Source organism: Bufo bufo, chromosome 1 (genome assembly GCF_905171765.1).
Source record: "Bufo bufo chromosome 1, aBufBuf1.1, whole genome shotgun sequence".
In the NCBI taxonomy this organism is placed as follows: Eukaryota; Metazoa; Chordata; class Amphibia; order Anura; family Bufonidae; genus Bufo; species Bufo bufo.
In genome coordinates, this window is record NC_053389.1 from 530,694,153 (window position 1) to 530,721,006 (window position 26,854).

A 26,854-nucleotide genomic window follows, 5' to 3' on the forward strand; every position below is an offset into this window, starting at 1 on the left:
AATGGAAGAGCTGGCTCCTAACAGAAAAGTCCTACCCTTGTCCGTAATGCGGAGAATAATGGGACATGTTCTATTTTTTTGCGTAATGGCCATATGGACATGGAATACACAGAGTCATTTCCATTTTTTCTGCGCTCCCATTGAAGTGAATGGTCCTGCACACGTGCCGTATGCCATCCTTTTTTTTTTTTGCGGATCCATTGTAACAATGCCTAAAAACGGACAAGAATAGGACATGTTCTTTTTTTTTATTGCGGGGCTACGGAATGGACATATCCGCAAAAAAAAAAAATAACGGACACAAAATACGTTCGTGTGCATGAGGCCTCAGAGAGATGTTTGAGGAAACCCTTAAAGGGTGGTGTACTTACAGTCATGAGAAAAACAAAGTACACCCTCTTTGAATTCTATGGCTTTGCATATTGGGAAATAATATTAAAAAAAATTATAAAAATTGGTTCTTGGAAAGTGTGAACATTAAATGCATAAATGCAACCTCAGATGAGAAACACCACAAGACAATTTCCACCATGTCATTATTTATTTAACAAAAAAATAGGCCAAAATGGAGAAGCTGCATGTGAAAAATTAAGTATGCCCTTCCTGCTTCCATAGGAATTAGGAGGATAAGTAGCAGCTAGGTGCTGCTAATCAAGTGCCCTTTATTAACTGATCATTATGTCAGTTTACTGGACTGGAGCATTCAGATGTATTATACCAAGGAGGAAAGACATCAGCAGGGATCTTAAAGTAATTGTTGCTGCCCATCAATCTGGGCTATAAGGCCATTTTCAAACAATTTGAAGTCCATCATTCTACAGTGAGAAAGATTATTCACAAGTGGAAAACATTCAAGACAGTTGACAGTATTCCCAGGAGTGGGCGTTTCATCAAATTCACACCAGGTTCAGACTGTGTAATGCTTAAATGCTCAGAGAGAGAGAGCTCTACATCTAATCTCTACATGCCTCAGTTGGCACGTGATATGTTCATGACCATACAATTAGGAAAAGACTGAAGAAGTATGGCTTGTTTACAAGGGTTGCCAGAAGAAAGCCTCTTCTTTCTAAAAAGAACATGGCAGCACGGCTTAAGTTTAAAAAGTTGCACCTGAACAAACCACAAGACTTCGGGAACAATAATCACTGGACAGATGAGACCAAACTGAAGATGCTTGGCTATAATGCACTGCAGCACCGCGTTTGGCAAAAACCAAACAGCATGTCAGAACAAACACCTCATACCAAGTAGGGGTGATGATTTGGGCTTGTATACCAAATTATTCTAGAGTCAAACGTGAGACCATCTATCCAACAGCTTTAACTTGGCCGAAACTGGGTCATGCAACAGGAGAATGATTCCAAGCACAAATGCAAAATGCTAATTAATGTGCAGGCAGCATGTTATAGAGCAGGAGGAGCAGAGCAGACTGATATATCGTTTTGTGGGAAACTTGTATTTTATACATTTAATTTCTTGCTCATTCTGGGCTTTGAAGTCAATGAGATGGTCCTATCAGTGACTGACAGCCTTCCCTGTATGACTGTGCATAGACAGATAGCCGTCAGTCACTGATAGGACCGATTCCTTGACTTCAAAGCCCAGAATGAGCAAGAAATTAAATGTATAAAATACAAGTAATACTGAATCATTTCACGTAGAACTACAGTATTTTTCACTAAATTAGACACACTTTTTTCCCCAAATTGTCAGGAAAATGTCAGTGCATCATATGGGGTGAATACTAATGAGCGCTAGTATCAAAAGACTGGGAAGCGGTGAATGGCCCGCTTTTGATACACTCATACAGAAAATGATCACTTCGAGTTATTGCTGCTAAAGGTCGTTCGACAAGCGAAAGATTTAGGAGATGAGAAAATTTGGCTTCTACCTATCAACGTTGCCTTCCTCTGGATCAACTTTGCAGGATAACAGACGGAACTGAATAGATTAATGTCTTTTTCAGCCTTACAAACTATGTTACTATGTAAAAGCACAAAATAATGGCATGTGAGAATGCAAGCTAAAAGGGATTTTTCAGGCTCCTGATATTGATGACCAATTCAAAGGATAGGTCATTAATAACCAATCAGTGAGGGTCCAAAACTCTGTACCCTCACTCATCAGCTGGTGCCTGCAACCTCTGGCACCAGTACTAGCTCTCCAATGGAACAGGAAGTACAGAAGTGTAGTGGCCATGCAGTGTTACTGCAGCTCATCTCCCACTGAAGTGAATAGGAGCTGACCTGCAGTAAACTGGTACGGCCACAACACTTTGAATGGAGCTGAAGGAAACAGCTGATCTGTGAGTGCGGGATGTCATTGAGGGTGATCAATATCAGAAACCTTGAAAACCTCTTTAGTCTCCATTATGGAGCACACCGACCTTAACCATGCAGGGCTCAATACTAAGTGATGTACCTGAGGCACAGCAGCCATGGTTGTGATGATCAGTCTGACAACTCTTGTCCCTTAATACTCTTTGTGTGGGTGACTTGGTTTCTTCTGTCTCCATGTCATGTTTGCTCTGTTGAAAGAATCACAATGTTGAAGTTTTTAAAGGGTCATTTTTTTATCATCTATCAACACAAACAATATAAAACTGAAATACACACATGCATCTGGAAGTCACATGCAAGGATGCAGGTAAACAAGGATAAATTTGGTTAATACCTTGTTGCGCAAATAGTGTGTCTTCCGAGGTGCTATGGAATTTTTTTCCATGGTTTAAATTAGGGCAGAATTACTATACTTGCTGCGAGAGACTGTAAGAGAAAAGTATATTTTATGTAGTCACCACGAAACATGAGACGACTCGTGCCAAGAGAAGCCCCACTGGGTGGATAGACAAGGAAAAAGTCAAGTACAATAGAGATGGGCAAATCTCTAATAATTTCTCTTGACAGCATTCGTCAGTGACAAATAGAGTTTTTATATTCGAGCTGTACTTGCTGCATATAAGCCACTGGAGGCTAATGTAGTAGCACATGGATCCGTACATGTGCATGGCAAATAATGCTCCATAACACATTGTGCCCATCAAAAAAATGCTGACCAGGCAAAATTTTGGCAATCCTGAGCAGAATGTTGATGTTTGCTTGGTGTACTTTCCAGCCTACGTTTCCCTAAAGTCTACATGGACAGGACAGTCTGCAGAACACAAACAATACCCTCAATGGTGGAATTTACAATCTTGCAGATATGCAAGCAGGTTCATTTAGACGGCACTGCAAGTATATCAGTATATCCAGTGTATATATGAGCTTTACTTCTCAAAGAGGTTATCCTATGACTAAAGTAAAAAATTTATAACTAACCTAGAACCAGCCCTGTACCTCACATGGATCCAGAGATCTTCCCATTCATTGCTCTGCTAGATTAATATCAATCTGACAGCTCAAGGGGAGGGTCTTTTCTGCTGCAGTTCAGGAGGCGTGTCCATGGTCCCCCTATCACAACTCAGGAGGCAGCTGAAGCGTGAAACTGAGCATGTGCAGCTATCGGCTATTATTGCAATCGAGTACTCTACCCATTAATCCAACAATTAATCAAGTACTCTAATAATTAAAAAAACTTTTTTCTTTATAAAAACTCATCAGTCCCCCATGTCATCAGCCCCCCCCCCCCCTCCCCCGTGCCATCAGCTGCAGGGCACATTCTAGGCCTTCAGCTTCATCAGGACATTGGATTGGGATGCCCATTCTAGGGTTGGTGGGGGTCCCAGTGGTCAGACCCTTACCAATCAATCAGTTATCCCCTATCCTGTGGCTTGGCACAACCCCTTTAAAGTATACTGTAAGGGCCCATTCACACGACCATATGATGTTCGGTAAGAATGTGCTGGGAAATCTGCATCAGCAAATCCGCTCCAATTTTTATGAATTTAGGTGGAGATTAGTTTGTGGATTCCATCTGAGGAGAACAAGAATTTTAAAATCTTACACATAGAAATACTCTGTGATGTGTACATGACGTACTGAAAGGTCTTTGACTTGAATGTTACTCTATTGTGCTGCTCTGTGAGTGCACATCATACACAAAGTGCGCAGGCAGTGTATGTCATGTATGCAAGGACTGCTCCTGTGTAGGTGTCACGTCTGGTGACTACCTTTCTGACCCCCCACACGGTCTTGAGCAGCGAGCATTTATATTACACCATGCGGGGTTTAGCGGTATTGGTGATGCCGATTCCGTGTCCAGGCAGCACGATGTGCTGCCCCATAGAAATGAATTGGTCCACAATTCCGTTCCGCAAAATGCAGAACGAAATTGCCGATGTGTGAATGGAGCCTTATACGGGGGTGCCATACTTGTAAACTACACCTGCTCAACACTGCAATAGCTGCGATGAGCAGTTAGAGCAGAGAAGGCAGCGCTTGTATGAGTCCCGCCTGATTAGCGGGGGTGCCGGCAGTCAGACTGCCCGTACTATTTAGACATTGATTTCATATAAAAACAATATGACTTTCACGTCACACTAAAATCCTAAGTATGTGGCCTTGATCCTTAAATTAAAAAGAATTAAAGTAACCAGGTGCCCAACCTGTACCTTTTAACCCTTTCGGCACCAGTGCCGTACATGTACGGCGCTGGAGCGATGGGCAAACATGGCATGTCATGGCCAGCAGGTCTCTGCTGTTTCAAACGGCAGAGACCCACGGCTAATTACCGCGACTGACAATAAGGATCCGTTCACACGTCCATAGAATGGGTCAGGATCCGTTCCGCAATGTTGCGGAACGAATCCGGACCCATTCATTCTCTATGGGGCCGGAAGAGATGCGGACAGCACACAGTGTGCTGTCCGCATCCGCATTTCAGGAGCACAGCCCCGATCTTCCGGTCCGTGGCTCCCGAAAAAAATAGAACATAGAATAGGCAGTATAGAATAGAACATAGAATAGAACAATAGAATAGGCAGTTCTATGGGGGTGCCGGCCGGGTGTATTGCGGATCCGCAATACACTACGGACGTGTGAATGGACCCTTATGCCAATCGCAGTCATTTAGATGCTGTGATCAAGTGAGATCACGGCATCTAAAAGGGTGAAAAATGAGGATGCTGATAATTGATTTAAATGTGCTAGGTCTCGCTGAAGAGACCTAGTGCATTTAAGCTGAAATTCTGATCTTGGCCAGCAGATGGCAGGCTAACATAAGAAATTAACAATTCTGACTTAACCCCTTAAGGCACAGAGTTTTTATTTTTGTGTTTTCGTTTTGCGCTCCCTGCCTTCCCAGAGCCATAACTTTTTTATTTGTCTGTTCACATAGCCATATGAGGGCTTGTTTTTTGCGGGACAAGTTGTACTTTCCAACGCCACCATTTAGTATTGCATATAATGTAGTGGGAAGAGGGAAAAAAATCCCAAATGGGGTGAAATTGCAAAAAAATAAAAAAAAAAGCAATTACACCACAGTTTTTTTTAAATAGTTTTTCTTGCGTTTTGATAGTGATAAAAAAAATTTAAGTGGGAAAAAAATCTGTTTTTTTTTTTTCGCAATATTTTGACCCCTATAACTTTTAGGTAATTATGTTTACGGAGCTGTATGGAGGCTTATTTTTTGCGGGGCGATCTGAACTTTTCATTGATGGCATTCTGGGGTGTGTATGACTTTTTATTACATTTTTTGTAAAAAATGAAGCGACCAAAAACGGCAAATCGGCCATTTGGATGCTTTTTTCCGTTTTGCTGTTTGCCGTATGGGGAATATATTTTTATACAATGGGCGTTTTCACACATTGCGACACCCATGATGTGTATTTTTTTTTTTAGTTCTTTGATTTTTATTTTGGGAAAAGGGGGGTGATTAGAATTTTTATGTTTTTATTTTTACACTTTTTTTTATAGTTCCCATTAGGAACTATAACAATTAATCATCTGATTGTTATTATCATAGATTCCAATGCACTGGAATCCATGATGATTTTACTACTTTCCTATGGAGCCCTATTACAGGCAAGGCTTCATAGGAAATACTATGCAGCAGCCTCCTGTCATTCATAAAGACAGGGGCTGCTGCATACACGCTCAAGATCCTCCGATCACCACATGGGGGAGCCGGAGCGCAACCAAAATGCGCACTTTCGGTTTCAGCAAGCTCAGATGCCGTGGTCAGGATTGACCACAGCATCTGAGGGGTAAAATGTCCGTGATCAGCGCAGCAGGTGCCATCTTTAAACACCCGCCCAGCTCCGTACATGTATGGTGCTGGGCGTGAAAGGGTTAAATGGAAATAAAAAAATCCATGGATGGTCAGAATTAAAAACAAAAAATTTGATTTTGTAGGCTCAAATATGAGCTTCAAAATAATCACAAAAAAGTAAAAAAAAATACCTTTTTAAAAATAGATTAAAAAAAAAAAGTTTAAAATCACCCAAATTTCCATATAATTAAAAAATTTATAACAAAAAACCTAAACATCATCAGTATCACCGCGACCGAAAATGCCTGGTCAAAATGGATAAGTTGTTATTTTTTTCATTGCTTCTCTTACCCCAATTTTTTTTTATAAAATGTGATTAAAAAGACACACACTCCAAAAGGGTATCAATAAAAACTACAAATTGCCCCGCAAAAAATTAGCTCCCACACAGCTCAGTAGATATAACTATAAAAAAGTTACGGGGGTCAGAATACTTTTTTCAAAGTTTTAATATTTTTTTCATACTATTTAGACATAAAAAACCCTATACATATGTGGTATTATTGTATTTATACTGACCCAGAGAATGAATGGCATGGTTCAGTTTTGCCACAAACGGAACGCCGTGGGAACAAAACCCGTAAAACAGTGGAGGAATTGCGTTTTTTTTTCTCAATTCCACCCCATTTAGAATTTTTGCCCTTTTCCCACTACATTGTACGCCATAATAAATTATGGAATTAGAAAGCACACCTTGTCCCACAAAAAATAAGCCCTCATACAGCTATGTGAATGGAAAAATAGAAAAGGTATGGCTTAAGGAAAATAAGGAAGAAAAATGAAAACGCAATGAAAAAACCTCCGGTATCCTAAGGGTTAAAATAGAACTCCATTAGGCCAGAAAGAACATAATCAGTATGCAACAAATTAGGGTTGCAGTAAACAATTATTTAAGTAATCGAGTATTATAGCGATTATTTTGTATGATTAATCGAGTAATCTAATAAGTAAAACCTTAAAATAACGTATTGCTTTATAAAAATGTCCCCCTTTCCAAGTGCCTCCTATGGCATCCACCATGTCCCCCACTCCCCCAGTGCCATCAGATCAGCAGCTCTCCATGCCATGTCCCCCAGTGCCCCGATGATGGCACTGCCATCAGCCCCTACATCCAGATTGCCATGATGTCCCCTATCCCCAGTGCCTCCTATGCCATCCACCATGTCCCCCAGTGCCATCAGATCAGCAGCCTCTCCATGCCATGTCCCCCAGTGCCCCCATGATGGCACTGCCATCAGCCCCTCCATGCCATCCAGATTGCCATGATGTCCCCCTTCGCCAGTGCTTCCTATGCCATCCACCATGTCCCCCAGTGCCATCAGATCAGCAGCAGCCCCTCCATGCCATGTCCCCTAGTGCCATCAGCCCCTCCATCCAGATTGCCATGATTATCCCCTTTTCCCAGTGCCTCCATGCCATCCACCATGTCCCCCACTCCCCCAGATCAGCCCCTCCATATGACAAATCACAGGTGCCCTCATTAACCCCTCTCCCCCCGCCAATAATGTTGTACATGCCAAATCACAGGTGCCCCCCCCCCCCCAATGACTTTATGCATGCCAAATCACAGGTGCCCCATTTCCCCATGCCAAATCACAGGTGCCACCATTCCCCCCCCAGCTGCTACCTCTGCCAACTTTATACTTACCTTTCAGTGCAGAGGGCGCTGACACATGGAGTCCACAGGAGACGCGTCTTCATCCCAGCATGCACTGGGGACCTGACATCACACACAGCGTCAGCCAGTGCGCTGACGATGTGTGAACGCAAGGTCCTGCAGCCCGGTGCTGACGGGAGGCCACGGAGTGGTGAGTCAGAATCTTCATTTCACTCAGGCTCCATGGTCATGTGATTTAAACGAATACTCGATGCAGAAAAACTGCATTGACGATTTTTTTGCCTTGATTACATCGATTAAATCGATGAATCGTTTCAGCCCTACAACATATCCAAATCTCACACTCTCTGTCCCTCAATTTCCCCAAAACCTTTCTCCAAATGATAAGCTTTCAACCTTTCTTCCCAGGTGATTACTCTCTATACCTACCATACCAAACAGCCTGTCAGATCAGTCACTGTCAGAATGACGCCCATTAGGCAGAGATCGGGCATACCATATATGCTAAGAATTGTCCATTGTGTGGTTAAAAATAATAAACAAATTTAACTCACCCCATCCACTTGGTCACGTAGCGGATCTCCTCTTCTCTCTACTTTCTTCAGTACCTGGCTAAACCATGGTGATGGACCATGTGATGAGCGCAGTGAAGTCATCAAAGGTCCTTTAGCCAGGCCCTGAAGAAAGTAGAAAGAAGAGGATATCCGCAATGCGACCAAGTGGATGAGGAGAGTTAAATTTGTTTATTATTTTTAACCCCTCAATGGACATTTTACTAAGCATTCTGTATTAAGAATGCTAAAACCATGTTATAAGGGAAAATAATAAAATCTACAGAACAACTAACCCATGCCCAAACTTCTGTGAAAAAGTCCGGGTTCGGGTACCAAACACGCCGATTTTTTCTCACGCGCATGCAAAATGCATTAAAAAGCTTTGCACTCGCGCGGAAAAATCACGCCCTTTTCCCACAATGCACCTGCATCTTGTCCGGCCCTTACACGCAACGCCCGTGGGAAAGAGGCCTAAGACTGTCTCAGCAAGTTGGTGTATCTCATACGACGTGTCAGTGAGTGCTGAAACCTTGAACCTGAAACCATACCAAGTAACACCTGTGCAGTAACTGAAAGAGTCTGACAAAGCTAAGCATGGAAATTACTGGACTTGGTTGATAACTATGACTGCTGACAGACATTTGGACCCACTGCTGTACTTCATGATGGACGAAGCTTGGTTTAATTTATCAGGTCACATAAATCCCCAGAATACGAGGTATTAGTCTGCTGAAAATCCCCATTTGACTCCTGAAACACCACTTCACGACTAGAAAATTGGCGTGCCCACTGTCAGGAACACAAATAGCAGGCCCAATTTTCTTCAAATCAACAGTGAATACCACAGTTTACCTGTCCCGCTTTACAACAAGATGGGGCAACATGCCGCACCACGGAACTCACAGGCATGGGTTCATGAACTGTGAGCAAGGGGTTATGGCCACCATGTTACCCAGACTTGTCCACATACGATATCTGTGTGGAAATTTAAACCAGAAAGTGTCCGCTAACAATCCACTTGCTCGTTCATCTTGTCGTACTATCGCTGCAGGCCACTCTGTATATGTGAACAATGTTCTGCGGAAGTTGTGACGTTCGTCAGGATCTTTGTTTGTTGTCAGTAGATGACAACAGTCCTCTATATGCCCAGAGGCTAAAAACCCAGTCCGCACCTAATGCAGTACTAAACTTTACAACTGCATCCTGAATACACAAAGGAGACATTAGGGGACAGTTATCAAAACTGGTGTAAAGTAGAACTGGCTTAGGTGCCCATAGCAACCAATCAGATTCCACCTTTTCAGAGCTCCTTTGGAAAATGAAAGGTAGAATCTGATTGGTTTCTAGGGGGCAACTAATCCAGTTTTCCTTTGCGCTAGTTTGATACATCTCCTACGTTGTACACTGGCTAATACAGTGTAGCAGAAAGACTTGTGCTGCTGTAGCAGAGAATAGTGTAAATTTGGAACAACTCCATACACTTCACAGTAGGGGTGGGCGATATAAACGATATACGATATTATCGCCATAAATTCGGTCAACGATATAGATTTTAGCTATATCGCGATAGATGACCACTGAGCGGTAGTGAATTGAAGAAGCCTCTCACTCACCGCTCTGTGGCCTCCCGACTCTGCACCGCGCTTCACTGGCCAGGGCCTTGCGTGCACACATCGCCAAGCGCGCTGGCTGACGCTGTGTGTGACGTCAGGTCCCTCCCAGTGCATGCTGGGAAGAAGACGCGGTCTGTTTCCTGCAGATACCATCAACCAGCTACGCACCCTGCAGGAAAAGTAAGTATATTAGCAGGAGCCCGAATCTACCAGGGGGTGGATGGCTATGGCATGGGGTTGATGGCGCTGACTGGGGGACATGATGATGGTGGCAAACTGGCAATGGCATGGGGCTGATGGCGCTGGCTGGGGGGACATGATGATGGTGGCAAACTGGCAATGGCATGGGGCTGATGGCGCTGGCTGGGGGGACATGATGATGGTGGCAAACTGGCAATGGCATGGGGCTGATGGCGCTGGCTGGGGGGACATGATGATGGTGGCAAACTGGCAATGGCATGGGGCTGATGGCGCTGGCTGGGGACATGATGATGGTGGCAATGGCATGGGGCTGATGGCGCTGGCTGTGGGACATGATAATGGTGGCAATGGCATGGGGCTGATGGCGCTGACTGGGGGACATGGATGATATGGCAATGGCATGGGGCTGATGGCGCTGGCTGTGGGACATGATGATGGTGGCAATGGCATGGGGCTGATGGCACTGGCTGGGGGACATGGATGATATGGCAATGGCATGAGGCTGATGGCGCTGGCTGTGGGACATGATGATGGTGGTAATGGCATGGGGCTGATGGCGCTGGCTGTGGGACATGATGATGGTGGTAATGGCATGGGGCTGATGGCGCTGGCTGTGGGACATGATGATGGTGGCAATGGCATGGGGATGATGGCGTTGCCTGGGGGAAATGGATGTTGGCAAATGGCAATGGCATGGGGCTGATGGTGCTGGCTGGGGGATATGGATGATTGCAAATGGCAATGGCATGGGGCTGATGGCACTGGCTGGGGATGATGGCGCTGGCTGTGGGACATGATGGTGGCAATGGCATGGGGATGATGGCGTTGCCTGGGGGAAATGGATGTTGGCAAATGGCAATGGCATGGGGCTGATGGTGCTGGCCGGGGGATATGGATGATTGCAAATGGCAATGGCATGGGGCTGATGGCACTGGCTGGGGGACATGGAGGATGCAAATGGCAATGGCATGGGGCTGATGGCGCTGGCTGGGGGACATGATGATGATGGCCATGTAATTTGTATACATACAGAAGAAAATAATATATCGCAATATATTGTTATATCGCACATGCTTCAAATTATGTCTCAATATATTTATTTATATTATATTTATATCAATTTTAGGCCATATCGCCCAGCCCTACAGGTTTGTAGCCTCTAAATCCAATCAAGAACATTTAAAGAAGCACTTTGGTTTTGTCATAATTATTACACCAAATGGTTCTTCCACAGGACTGCACCTCAATTCTTAGGCCCCTTTCACACGGATGAGTTTTCTGCGCGGGTGCAATGCATGAGGTAAACGCATTGCACCCGCACTGAATCCGGACCCATTCATTTCTATGGGGCTGTGCACATGAGCAGTGATTTTCACGCATCACTTGTGCGTTGCGTGAAAATCGCAGCAAGCTCTATATTGTGTGTTTTTCACGCAAAGCAGGCCCCATAGAAGTAAATGGGGCTGCGTGAAAATCACAAGCATCCGCAAGTAAGTGCGGATGCGGTGTGATTTTCTCACGCATGGTTGCTAGGATTAAAGTCTATTCACTGTATTATTTTCCCTTATAACATGGTTATAAGGGAAAATAATAGCATTCTTTAATACAGAGTGCTTAGTAGCTCAATTGAGGATTAAAAAATAAATAAAAATTAACTCGCCTCCTCCAATAAATCGCGTAGCTGCCGGTCTCCTGTTCTTTCTTCAGGAGCTGTCAAAGGACCTGTGGTGACATCACTGTGCTCATCACATGATACATCACATGATCCATCACCATGTGATGAGCTCAGTGACGTCACCACAGGTCCTTTGACAGCTCCTGAAGAAAGAAACGGCAGGTACGCGATCAATTGGAGGTGAGTTCATTTATTTAATTTTTTTTAACCCTCAATTGACCTTCTACCAAGCATTTTGTATAAAAAAAATGCTATCATTTTCACTTATAACCATGTTATAAGGGAAAATAATAAATTTACAGAATAGTGAACCCAAACCCGTACTTCTTTAAAGTCTGAGTTTGGGTCTGGGTACGAAACATGCCGATTTTTCTCACGCGCTTGCAAAACACATGTTGCCGCAACGCCCGTGTGAAACCAGCCTTACTCTGCAACTGCAAAGCGTACACCTACATAGCATTACCTTATTCAACATCCTAAGAGATACACCAGTGTGTGAACAGACAGGAATGGACGATCCCCCAGTAAGTTATATTACAGATCATTCCTATAAATGGATCTGTACAATCCTACATGAATCCGGCTTAGCTTCAAATCCCACACAAACTTAGCAGGTCATCATGTATACAACATGAAGTCCCGTTAAATCTGGAACCTACAATTGGTGCAGATGTGACTCCCAGGAGCACTTACCGCTGCTGCTCTACATTTCCTCACTAGAAAACGTCATAATGTTTTATGCATGTGTCGCACACGTTATTTTGCAGACTAGGTACAAAATTGTGCACTCTGATTCTCAGACCCTCTCAAAGCAATCAATCTATATAGAAAAATCAACTCTAAATGTATTTGATCTGCTGTCATTGGCACAATAGACGCCCAGCATGATGATTACATAAAGCTGTTGGGCCAATCACAGGCACAGGATGATACAAGGCTATGATACATCACACCGCACAGAGCACCCTGAGGAATATGCATATGTAGTGTTTTTTTTCTACATAGTGGACTTTTAGGGTATGGTCACATGTGGCGGATACACCACAGATCTGCCATTGCCGAATGTTGTGTGGCAAATCTGTAGCATTGAACAGTTTAAGAAATCTCATCCAACCAACCTCTGCAGAGTAATTTGACCTGCGGTGCAGATATGACTGCTGCAGTGAGTCAATTTATGCTGCGGATCACCACTATTTGCAATGGAAAGCTGTGAAATCCACAGCCATTTCTGTGGCAAAAACCACAGGTAATACATGCAGTGTTTGTCGATCTGTTACACTATATTTTCAGTCACATGTGGACATACCCTAAGAGGGTTTTAAGGTGTCATATTACTCTCAAAAGTCATATTACTCTCAAAATATTATTCCTTAAAATGTCTTATTACTCTCAGAACATTACTATTTAAAGAGGAACTTTCATCCGTTTTGACATAGGCTAATTATGGTATTACCTTATAGGGCGGCCCCCACTGATGCCATGGGTGTTTTGTTTTTTTTAACCCCCCCCCCCATTAGTCAGCTGTGGCCCCCCGATGATTTGGCGCGCTGTATTATAATGAGCATTAAACTCGCAATGGGGCGGAGACGCAGTCTTCTGCTGTGGGCGTCTCCTTCTCCCTGGCTGTGAGCGCGATCCATTTAGAGCGGACCGCTCACAGCCATGGAGAAGGAGCACTGTAGTGATCCCTTTGCATTATTCATAAAAAAATGTCTAAGTCAAAACGAATCCGTCTTGACTTACATTGAAAGTCAATGGGGGACGGATCCGTTTTCAATTGTACCATATTGTGTCAGTGAAAAACGGATCCGTCCCCATTGACTTACATTGTAAGTCAGGACGGATCCGTTTGGCTCCGCATCGTCAAGCTGCGTTTTAGTGACCGCATCAAAAACGCAACGGAGACCAAACGCAGCCAAATTGATGCATTCTGAACAGATCCTTATCCATTCAGAATGCATTGGGGCTGAACTGATCCGTTTTGGGCCGCTTGTGAGATCCCTGAAATGGATCTCACAAGCGGACCCAGAAACACCAGTGTGAAAGTAGCCTAATGTGAACAGTGACTTTCCAGAGACGACTGCTCCATGTACATCTCTGCTGGTGAGTACCCTGTTACTGGTAAGGTTTGGTTCCTTCACAACAATTGCCTGAAGGATCATCCTGTGTAAAAGGACCTTTAGACTAGAGCATCATGGTGACATAATCTCGCTACTACATCACATCTAATGATGAATGGCATCATACTGTATACTCTGTATACTCTTTTAAGAACATTTCCAAAACCCAATTTTTAAGGACCAGTTCAGGTTAGGGTTGAGCGATATACCGGTATCCGCGATATACCGCGATATTAAAAAGCGGCGATATCACCGTTGTCGAAAAACCGCGGTATTTAATGATGTCATAGGAGTGGTCGCATGTGTGCTGACCTACTTCTAAAATGTCAGATTCCACCTGCTGATGTTCCCCGGTCACTGGCCTCTGCCTCCTGCATTACTACGAGCACGCGGAGGGCTGAACCTGGCTGCAGGGATGAGCAGGCTTTTTTTTTTTTTCTTCTTCACTTTATTTTAACCTGTGATGGCAACTTTACCAAGACTTTGTACAAACATTAAAGAGGGCCTTTCATGGGTCCAAAGAATATGAACTTAGTAGCAGGCTGCATAGAGCGCCGCCCAGGGATCTAAGTGCACTTACTATTATTCCTGGGCACCGCTCCGTTCGTCCGCTGTGGCCCCCGTTTTTTTCTCAACATTCGGTGCAAGTAGGAGGAGACGCCAGTGTCTCTCCTTCTCCCTGACAGCAGCGCTGTCCAATCACAGAGCAGAGCTCAGACCCAGGGAGAAAAAAAAACTCCCTGGCTCTGAGCTCTGCGCTGTGATTGGACTGCGCTGCTGTCAGGGAGAAGGAGAGACACTGGCGTCTCCTCCTACTTGCACCGAATGTTGAGAAAAAACCGGGGGCCACAGCGGACGAACGGAGCGGCGCCCAGGAATAATAGTAAGTGCACTTAGATCCCTGGGCGGCGCTCTATGCAGCCTGCTACTAAGTTCATATTCTTTGGACACAATATGTGTCACCAACGCATGTGTCTTCACTCCAGTGTCCACCTGTGATGTGATACGCATATAAATAGAGATGTCACTGTGTACATACATGACGTGTATATATCATGTGTACTGGGCTCCGGTAGACTGATGGTTTACATTGATGGTGTTTTCATCTGCGTCGCCCTTTGTGACCGACAGCCGACTACTGACTGCTAACATAACCCCTGGCTATTTCACTACTCCTTCAGGTAATGACTGCAGTCACTGTCCATGGGGGGATTTATAGGGGTAGGAGAACTTCATATTTGAAGTCAGCTTCTTATGTAGTGCCATTTTGGGGGTGGAGAGTGACATCACCACGAAATGACCCCCCCCCCCCCCAATACCAGTTGTCACTTCTAGCCCATGTGGAGCCCTGTCCTTTTCTTTAAAATCTCCCAAAGAAGACTTCCTCCACAAATTATCCTAATAGGATTTTACCCCAGTTAGATGGATCGTAAGAGGCGTCCCTACACTACCACACACCGCCCCATAACGTCTCCTTGTGGCTGCCCCATACAGTATAACGTCTCCTTGTGGCTGCCCCATACAGTATAACGTCTCCTTGTGGCTGCCCCATACAGTATAACGTCTCCTTGTGGCTGACCCCCATACAGTATGACGTCTCCTTGTGGCTGACCCCCATACAGTATGACGTCTCCTTGTGGCTGCCCCATACAGTATGACGTCTCCTTGTGGCTGACCCCATACAGTACAACGTCTCCTTGTGGCTGACCCCATACAGTACAACGTCTCCTTGTGGCTGCCCCATACAGTATGACGTCTCCTTTTGGCTCCAAGTGTTTTTTTCTGCAAAATGGGTATTTATCGCGATAAATTTCTTAATATCGTTATCGTGGGAATATTTTTGATATCGTCCAACCCTAGTTCAGGTCTGAAGTCACTTTGTGGGTCTTACATAATAGAAACCACAAATAAATGGCCCCATTTTAGGAACTACACCCCCTCAAGGTCTTCAAAACTGATTTTACAAACTTTGTTAACCCTTTAGGTGGTCCACAAGAATTAACCACCTCCGGACCGCCTAACGCAGGATCGCGTTCCGGAGGTGGCAGCGCTGCGCACAGTCACGCATATACGCGTCATCTCGCGAGACGCGAGATTTCCTGTGAACGCGCGCACACAGGCGCGCGCGCTCACAGGAACGGAAGGTAAGAGAGTTGATCTCCAGCCTGCCAGCGGCGATCGTTCGCTGGCAGGCTGGAGATGTGTTTTTTTTAACCCCTAACAGGTATATTAGACGCTGTTTTGATAACAGCGTCTAATATACCTGCTACCTGGTCCTCTGGTGGTCCCCTTTGTTTGGATCGACCACCAGAGGACACAGGTAGCTCAGTAAAGTAGCACCAAGCACCACTACACTACACTACACCCCCCCCCCATCACTTATTAACCCCTTATTAGCCCCTGATCACCCCATATAGACTCCCTGATCACCCCCCTGTCATTGATTACCCCCCTGTCATTGATCAACCCCCTGTAAAGCTCCATTCAGATGTCCGCATGATTTTTACGGATCCACTGATAGATGGATCGGATCCGCAAAACGCATCCGGACGTCTGAATGAAGCCTTACAGGGGCATGATCAATGACTGTGGTGATCACCCCATATAGACTCCCTGATCACCCCCCTGTCATTGATTACCCCCCTGTCATTGATTACCCCCCTGTAAAGCTCCATTCAGATGTCCGCATGATTTTTACGGATGCACTGATACATGGATCGGATCCGCAAAACGCATCCGGTCGTCTGAATGAAGCCTTACAGGGGCATGATCAATGACTGTGGTGATCACCCCCCTGTCATTGATTACCCCCCTGTAAAGCTCCATTCAGATGTCCGCATGATTTTTACGGATGCACTGATAGATGGATCGGATCCGCAAAACGCATCCGGACGTCTGAATGAAGCCTTACAGGGGCATGATCAATGACTGTGGTGATCACCCCATATAGACTCCCTGATCACCCCCCTGTCATTGATTACCCCCCTGTCATTGATTACCCCCCTGTAAAGCTCCATTCAGATGTCCGCATGATTTTTACGGATGCACTGATAGATGGATCGGATCCGCAAAACGCATCCGGACGTCTGAATGAAGCCTTACAGGGGCATGATCAATGACTGTGGTTATCACCCCATATAGACTCCCTGATCACCCCCCTGTCATTGATTACACCCCTGTCATTGATCACCCCCTGTAAAGCTCCATTCAGATGTCCGCATGATTTTTACGGATGCACTGATACATGGATCGGATCCGCAAAACGCATCCGGTCGTCTGAATGAAGCCTTACAGGGGCATGATCAATGACTGTGGTGATCACCCCCCTGTCATTGATTACCCCCCTGTAAAGCTCCATTCAGATGTCCGCATGATTTTTACGGATGCACTGATAGATGGATCCGATCCGCAAAACGCATCCGGACGTCTGAATGAAGCCTTACAGGGGCATGATCAATGACTGTGGTGATCACCCCATATAGACTCCCTGATCACCCCCCTGTCATTGATCACCCCCCTGTCATTGATTACCCCCCTGTAAAGCTCCATTCAGATGTCCGCATGATTTTTACGGATGCACTGATAGATGGATCCGATCCGCAAAACGCATCCGGACGTCTGAATGAAGCCTTACAGGGGCATGATCAATGACTGTGGTGATCACCCCATATAGACTCCCTGATCACCCCCCTGTCATTGATTACCCCCCTGTAAAGCTCCATTCAGATGTCCGCATGATTTTTACGGATGCACTGATAGATGGATCGGATCCGCAAAACGCATCCGGACGTCTGAATGAAGCCTTACACGGGCGTGATCAATGACTGTGGTTATCACCCCATATAGACTCCCTGATCACCCCCCTGTCATTGATCACCCCCCTGTCATTGATCACCCCCCTGTCATTGATCACCCCCCTGTCATTGATCACCCCCCTGTCATTGATCACCCCCCTGTCATTTATCACCCCCCTGTCATTTAGCACCCCTCTGTAAGGCTCCATTCAGATATTTTTTTGGCCCAAGTTAGCAGAATTTTATTTTTTTTTTCTTACAAAGTCTCATATTCCACTAACTTGTGTCAAAAAATAAAATCTCACATGAACTCACCATACCCCTCACGGAATCCAAATGCGTAAAATTTTTTAGACATTTATATTCCAGACTTCTTCTCACGCTTTAGGGCCCCTAGAATGCCAGGGCAGTATAAATACCCCACATGTGACCCCATTTCGGAAAGAAGACACCCCCAGGTATTCCGTGAGGGGCATATTGAGTCCATGAAAGATTGAAATTTTTGTCCCAAGTTAGCGGAACGGGAGACTTTGTGAGAAAAAAATTAAAAATATCAATTTCCGCTAACTTGTGCCAAAAAAAAAAAATTTCTATGAACTCGCCATGCCCCTCATTGAATACCTTGGGGTGTCTTCTTTCCAAAATGGGGTCACATGTGGGGTATTTATACTGCCCTGGCATTCTAGGGGCCCCAAAGCGTGAGAAGAAGTCTGGTATCCAAATGTCTAAAAATGCCCTCCTAAAAGGAATTTGGGCACCTTTGCGCATCTAGGCTGCAAAAAAGTGTCACACATCTGGTATCGCCGTACTCAGGAGAAGTTGGGGAATGTGTTTTGGGGTGTCATTTTACATATACCCATGCTGGGTGAGAGAAATATCTTGGTCAAATGCCAACTTTGTATAAAAAAATGGGAAAAGTTGTCTTTTGCCAAGATATTTCTCTCACCCAGCATGGGTATATGTAAAATGACACCCCAAAACACATTCCCCAACTTCTCCTGAATACGGCGATACCAGATGTGTGACACTTTTTTGCAGCCTAGGTGGGCAAAGGGGCCCATATTCCAAAGAGCACCTTTAGGATTTCACAGGTCATTTACCTACTTACCACACATTAGGGCCCCTGGAAAATGCCAGGGCAGTATAACTACCCCACAAGTGACCCCATTTTGGAAAGAAGACACCCCAAGGTATTCTGTGAGGGGCATGGCGAGTTCCTAGAATTTTTTATTTTTTGTCACAAGTTAGTGGAAAATGCTTATTTTTTTTTTTTTTTTTTTTTTCATACAAAGTCTCATATTCCACTAACTTGTGACAAAAAATAAAAACTTCCATGAACTCACTTTGCCCATCAGCGAATACCTTGGGGTCTCTTCTTTCCAAAATGGGGTCACTTGTGGGGTAGTTATACTGCCCTGGCATTCTAGGGGCCCAAATGTGTGGTAAGGAGTTTGAAATCAAATTCTGTAAAAAATGACCTGTGAAATCCGAAAGGTGCTCTTTTGAATATGGGCCCCTTTGCCCACCTCGGCTGCAAAAAAGTGTCACACATCTGGTATCTCCGTAATCGGGAGAAGTTGGGGAATGTGTTTTGGGGTGTCATTTTACATATACCCATGCTGGGTGAGAGAAATATCTTGGCAAAAGACAACTTTTCCCATTTTTTTATACAAAGTTGGCATTTGACCAAGATATTTATCTCACCCAGCATGGGTATATGTAAAAAGACACCCCAAAACACATTCCTCAACTTCTCCTGAATACGGGGATACCAGATGTGTGACACTTTTTTGCAGCCTAGGTGGGCAAAGGGGCCCACATTCCAAAGAGCACCTTTCGGATTTCACAGGTCATTTACCTACTTACCACACATTTGGGCCCCTAGAATGCCAGGGCAGTATAACTACCACACAAGTGACCCCATTTTGGAAAGAAGAGACCCCAAGGTATTCGCTGATGGGCATAGTGAGTTCATGGAAGTTTTTATTTTTTGTCACAAGTTTGTGGAATATGAGACTTTGTATGAAAAAAAAAAAAAAAAAAAAAAAATCATCATTTTCCACTAACTTGTGACAAAAAATAAAAAATTCTAGGAACTCGCCATGCCCCTCACGGAATACCTTGGGGTGTCTTCTTTCCAAAATGGGGTCACTTGTGGGGTAGTTATACTGCCCTGGTATTCTAGGGGCCCAAATGTGTGGTAAGGAGTTTGAAATCAAATTCAGGAAAAAATGAGGAGTGAAATCCGAAAGGTGCTCTTTGGAATATGGGCCCCTTTGCCCACCTAGGCTGCAAAAAAGTGTCACACATCTGGTATCCCCGTACTCAGGAGAAGTTGAGGAATGTGTTTTGGGGTGTCTTTTTACATATACCCATGCTGGGTGAGATAAATATCTTGGTCAAATGACAACTTTGTATAAAAAAATGGGAAAAGTTGTCTTTTGCCAAGATATTTCTCTCACCCAGCATGGGTATATATAAAATGACACCCCAAAACACATTCCCCACCTTCTCCTGAGTACGGAGATACCAGATGTGTGACACTTTTTTGCAGCCTAGGTGGGCAAAGGGGCCCATATTCCAAAGAGCACCTTTCGGATTTCACAGGTCATTTTTTACAGAATTTGATTTCAAACTCCTTACCACACATTTGGGCCCCTAGAATGCCAGGGCAGTATAACTACCCCACAAGTGACCCCATTTTGGAAAGAAGAGACCCCAAGGTATTCGCTGATGGGCATAGTGAGTTCATAGAAGTTTTTATTTTTTGTCACAAGTTAGTGGAATATGAGACTTTGTAAGGAAAAAAAAAAAAAAAAAAAAAATCATCATTTTCCGCTAACTTGTGACAAAAAATAAAAAGTTCTATGAACTCACTATGCCCATCAGCGAATACCTTAGGGTGTGTACTTTCAGAAATGGGGTCATTTGTGGGGTGTTTGTACTGTCTGGGCATTGTAGAACCTCAGGAAACATGACAGGTGCTCAGAAAGTCAGAGCTGCTTCAAAAAGCGGAAATTCACATTTTTGTACCATAGTTTGTAAACGCTATAACTTTTACCCAAACCATTTTTTTTTTACCCAAACATTTTTTTTTTATCAAAGACATGTAGAACTATAAATTTAGAGCAAAATTTCTATATGGATGTCGTTTTTTTTGCAAAATTTTACAACTGAAAGTGAAAAATGTCATTTTTTTGCAAAAAAATCGTTAAATTTCGATTAATAACAAAAAAAGTAAAAATGTCAGCAGCAATGAAATACCACCAAATGAAAGCTCTATTAGTGAGAAGAAAAGGAGGTAAAATTCATTTGGGTGGTAAGTTGCATGACCGAGCAATAAACGGTGAAAGTAGTGTAGGTCAGAAGTGTAAAAAGTGGCCTGGTCTTTCAGGGTGTTTAAGCACTGGGGGCTGAGGTGGTTAAAGGAAAATAGAGATGAAATTTCAAAATTTCAATTTTTTGCAGATTTTCCATTTTAATCCATTTTTTCCAGCAACAAATCAAGGGTTAACAGTCAAACAAAACTCAATATTTATTACCCTGATTCTGTAGTTTACAGAAACACCCAATATATGGTCGTAAACTGCTGTACGGGCACACAGCAGGGCGCAGAAGGAAAGGAACACCATATGGTTTTTGGAAGGCAGATTTCACTGGGATAATTTTAAGTTGCCATGTCACATTTAAAGACTCCCTGATGCACCCCTAGAGTAGAAACTCCAAAAAAAGACCCTATTTTGGTAACTACGGGATAAGGTGGCAGTTTTGTTGGTACTATTTTAGGTACATATGATTCTTGGTTGCTCTATATTACACTTTTTGTGAGGCAAGGTAACAAAAAACAGCTGTTTTGGTACCGTTTTTATTTTTTATTATTTACAATGATCATCTGACAGGTTAGATCATTTGCTATTTTTATGGAGCAGGTTGTTGCGGACACGACAATATCAAATATGACTACTTTGTTTGGTTTGTTTCAGTTTTACACAATAAAGCATTTATGAAAAAAAAATATTTTTTTAGTGTCTCTATATTCTGAAAGCCATTTATTTTTTATTTTTGCGATTGTCTTAGGTAGTATCTCATTTTTTTGCGGGATGAGATGACAGTTTGATTGGTACAATTTTGGGGTGCGTATGAATTTTTGAACACTTGGTATTACACTTTTTGTGATGTAAGGTGACCAAAAAAATAATAATTTTTTTTTTTACCGTGTTCACCTGAGGGGTTAGTTCATGTGATATTTGTCACGGCTTGGTGGTAGTTTGCCGTGACCCTTTCGCCGCGCATGATGGTTGCTGGGGGCAACGTGTTGTTTGTTATGCATGCATGTATGTGCACTTCCCCTTTAAGGCGGTTTCCCTTCCCATTTCTGGTGTCTATGGGGTTAAGGTGCGTGCAAGATAGAGCTGGGTGTGGCCTCTTGGCTCTTATTATTCTGAGTTATGAGCCTGAGGTCAGATTGTCTTCAGTGTCTTGAGGAGCTGGTGCTTTTCCATCTGCACAGTCCTTGAGGGCCACCTTATTGGACATTGATGTCACCCGATGTCTCCTCCATTTTTCCCTACCTTACCTGTTATGTTTGGTGTGGGTATATGCTCTGGGGTTGTTGTACGTCTAGTTGTTGCTGTTCCGTGTCTGGTCACTGTTTGGTGTATGCTGTCCGGCATGGATGCTAGATGTTCCCGTTTGTATGTACCTCCGGAAGGGGGTCCCTGGGGTTCCCCGGAGGGCAGTGCTCCAGCCAAAAAAAATAAATACCTAGTAGCCATTGGCTCTTGAACTAAAAAATTGAGGAAACAAATTCAATTTTTAGTTGCCAAATCGAAAACCGAATCAAAAATTTGGTATCGTGACAACGCTATGCCGATCAGATCGGCGTAGGGTTGTTTCGATAACAAAATTTTGATTTGCTTTTGACACCATAAAAAAGTATTGCGATACTCACTACCACGCGGAAAAAAAATAAAACACTTCAGTGCATTCCGCATTTTATGAAACGTTCGGCCCATAATAGAACAGTCCAACCCTATTTTTTGGGGTGACAAAAAAAATGGCAAATCACATGGTTTTTATTTATTTCTGTGACGGCGCTCACCGCATAGGAGATATTTTTTAATAATTTAATAGTTTGGACTTTTCGGACGCAGTGCTATGTAATATGTTTATTTATTGTTTATATATTTTATATGTAACATTGGGAAAGGTGGGATTTAAACGTAATATTTTAGTGTTTGTGTATTTTTTTATTTTTTTTTTACTTACTATTAGCCCCCTAAGGGGATGGAACCCTTGTCCTATTCACCCTTATAGAGATCTATTAGGGTGAATAGGACTTCACACTGTCCCTGCTGCCCTGTGCATAGTACACATAGCAGCAGGGAGCTTTACTATAGCAGCCAGGGCTTCAGGAGCGCCCAGGCTGCCATGGTAACCGATCGGAATCCCAGGATTAAACTGCTGGGGCTCCGATCGGAACTGCCACTACCACCAATGACTTTAATACTGAGGGGTTGGCGGAATGGCGCACTGACCTGTTAATACAAATACAGGAGGCGGGTGCCGGAATCAAATAGCCGGCACCCGACCTCTATGACAGGGAGCTGCGATCCGCTGCAGTTAACCCCCTCAGGTGCAGCACCTGTCATAGAGGTCGGGTGCCGGCTATTTGATTCCAGCACCACAGGAGGTATTTGTATTAACAGGTCAGTTATCTTCATTGGTGGCGCAGTGGCTACAGCCCCTCCCCTCCTCCTGTCTCTCTTTTTATTGGCGGCGGCAGCAGCACAGGGGGAGGGAGAGATTCCTTCTCCACTGCGCTGCTGAGAAGATCATCGGCGGCAGGGCAGAGAACTATCAGCTCCGGTGCCCCGCCGCTGTATTCAACTGCAGAGCTGCGGTAGCGGGTCTAGTCGCAAATGGCGACAAGACTAAAAAGTATTGTCGCCATATGCTAATTCTAAGTCGTATTGGCGACCATTTTGGTTGCCATCTGGAGCCCTGCTGGAGGGGGAACCAAATGTCAGTGCGCAGCTCTGCCGGGGGCCACCATGCATCCTGTCCGCATGGGGGTCCGGGCAGCTACTGGTGTGCTGGATTCCTGCATGAGTTGTTTGTGCTGTGTCCTGTTAGATGTTAGGGTTCCAGTACGGTTTCATGGGTCCAGCCGTCGTTGCTGCGGCAGGTAAGTGCTTTTTGTTCTTGGCTCTTACCTGCCGATCCAGTAGCTGTGCACTGTCTGCCATTCCCACTTGCTAGGCCTGTGTCATGGATGAACCGGTTTTTCTCCTTGCCCAGACCTTACTATCAGGGTTAGTTAGGGCCCTCCTACCATCTGGGTTCGCTCATGCGTTTAGGACGTCAGGAATAGGATGAGGGTGGCGATAAGAGGTGACCTGCTCCCTTATCCTGGCTTCCAGGCCTAGTGGCTTGTATAATATCTGACATTGTACGTTGGGGGGTTTCCCCCAGACCCCACCGTGACAGATTGTCCCATAATGGCCACTCTGTTTTTGCCTTCGGAAGAGGGCTCAGCATGTGCCGCCTGCCGTTTTCTGGCACACATTCTTATCTTCTGGAGGGAGGGTGAAAGGGGCGTTACCGGTAACAGCGCGGTTCTTGGTACCTGTGTGGTTGCCAAGGTGTTGAACCGTTGCTTGTGTTGGTGTGTCCCCTCGTCCGTTCTCAGTTGTTCCTTGCTCTTGGGCTATTTGCGGTCAGCATTCCTTTGGTGTACTGGCCAGGGTGGATTTGATTTAAATCATAGTTTTCTACATAAAGACTAATTCTTGCTGGTATAACTTATAATATGCAAGTAGATGAAGATTTTTAGAATAACAACTTTTCATATTAGGTTGATTCTGTATTCATAGGTTTAGAGAAGTTAGGATTAAGGTCTTTTTCTCAACTCTGTTCATGTTATAACATTTTTACTGTGAAGAAGAGGCATGTGATCTCTGCTGAGTCAAATTCAGTTTTGAGAACTGCAAAAGTAAACCAAGCATCTGTGATAATATCTTGTAAGCAGAGAAACTGCCCAATAATCTTACAAAAACCTCTGGAATGTGAATGGATTAATGGAATTTATTTACCCAAAAAATTGAACATATACAGCCTTAGGCCTCATGCACACGAAAGTTGTTTTTCTCGGCTTCCGTTGCGTTTTTTTTTTTCCGGATAGGATGGGGACCCACTAATTTCAATGGGTCCGCAAAAAATGCTGATAGTTCATCCGTTTGTGTTCCGCGTCTGTTGTCCTGGTTTCCCTTCAGCAAAAAAAAATAAATAGTGCATGTCCTACTTTTTTCACATTTGTGGACAAGGATAGGCATTTATTACAAGGGATCTGTGGAAAAAAAACAGATCCTCCCAAAAAAAAAAAAACGGATGCCGCATACGGGTTTTTTTTTCCGGACGCAAAAAAAACAACTGTCGTGTGCATGAGGCCTTATTCTACATAATTAAAAAACTAATCTTTATTTCATGATGGAATAACCTTTGGATGGTAATATATTTTCCTCAAAAAGCATTTTATATTAAAAAAAAAATCCGATTTAAATAAAAATAAAAAAAATCTTTTTTTTTTTTTTTTAAATCATTAATTTTTAGCCACCCTGGAACTGGCTGTGTGCTGGTTGGGGAATGCTTGCTGGCAGCTGCCCAGAGTGTGAACTGTGTCTGAGATGGCTGCAGTGTTCAGTACGGTTTTTCCTGACTGCTTGTTGGCTGTTTGCCAGGGGCTTAGTTGGTGGTCCTGGCGTGCGGGTGCAATGCGTGAGGTGAACGCGTTGCACCCGCACTCACTGAATGCAGACTCATTCACTTCAATGGGGCTGTGCAGATGAGCGTTGATTTTCACACATCACTTGTGCGTTGCGTGAAAATCACAGCATGTTCTATATTCAGCGTTTTTCAAGTGCGGATGCAATGCGATTTTCACGCATGGTTGCTAGGAGATTATGTTAGTAAATTGATAAAAGTCAATTTACTGTATTATTTTCCCTTATAACATGGTTATAAAGGAAAATAGCATTCTTAATGCTGAATGCTTACTAAGGCCTCTTTCACACTTGCGTTGTCCGGATCCGTCGTGCACTCCATTTGCCGGAGGTGCCCGTCGGATCCGTAACACCGCAAGTGAACTGAAAGCATTTGAAGACGGATCCGTCTTCAAAATGCGTTCAGTGTTACTATGGCACCCAGGACGCTATTAGGCTGCGTTCACACGAGCGTGTCCGGATTAGTTCCGGATGCGTCCCGGTGTGTTGCGGCAAACCCGCGCGAGTAGGAATGCAATTGCAGTCAGTTTTGACTGCGATTGCGTTCCGATGTTCAGTTTTTATCGCGCGGGTGCAATGTGTTTTGCACGCGCGTGATAAAAAAAACGACTGTGGTACCCAGACCCGAACTTCTTCACTGAAGTTCAGGTTTGGGTTCGGTGTTGTGTAGATGTTATTATTTTCCCTTATAACATGGTTATAAGGGAAAATAATAGCATTCTGAATACAGAATGCTTAGTAGGTGATCAATTGAGGGTTAAAAAATAAAAAAAATTAACTCACCTTGTCCTCTTGTTCGCGTAGTTCTCCCGGTCTTTAGTTCTTTAAAAAGATGAACTATGGGCTAAAGGACCTTTGGTGACGTCAGATCACATGCTCCAATCACATGGTACATCACCGCAGTGATGGACCCTGTGATTGGAGCATGTGATCTGACGTCACCAAAGGTCCTTTAGCCCATAGTTCATCTTTTTAAAGAACTAAAGACCGGGAGAACTACGCGAACAAGAGGACAAGGTGAGTTAATTTTTTTTATTTTTTAACCCTCAATTGATCACCTACTAAGCATTCTGTATACAGAATGCTATTATTTTCCCTTATAACCATGTTATAAGGGAAAATAATACAGTGTATAGACAGTCACCTAGCAACCGTGCGTGAAAATCGCACCGCATCCGCACTTGCTTGCGGATGCATGCGATTTTCACGCAACCCCATTCACTTCTATGGGGCCTGCGTTGCGTGAAAAACGCAAAATATAGAGCATGCTGCGATTTTCACGCAACGCATA

General features: G+C 44.1%; 1 protein-coding gene across 2 annotated transcripts in view; it reads right to left on the reverse strand.

Moving 5' to 3' along the window:
* Positions 1-26,854, reverse strand: part of ZNF800 (zinc finger protein 800) — a 55,317-nt gene that overhangs the window by 23,616 nt on the left and 4,847 nt on the right. Inside the window, exons 2-3 of one of the 2 annotated variants that reach the window (XM_040411923.1) lie at positions 2,674-2,765; positions 2,422-2,527 (exon numbers count right to left, since the gene is read on the reverse strand). In XM_040411923.1, the coding sequence (XP_040267857.1) occupies positions 2,422-2,527; positions 2,674-2,724 (157 nt within the window). In that variant the 5' untranslated portion in view covers positions 2,725-2,765. The remainder of the gene's footprint in view (positions 1-2,421; positions 2,528-2,673; positions 2,766-26,854) is intronic. The other variant, XM_040411931.1, reaches the window with a different exon arrangement.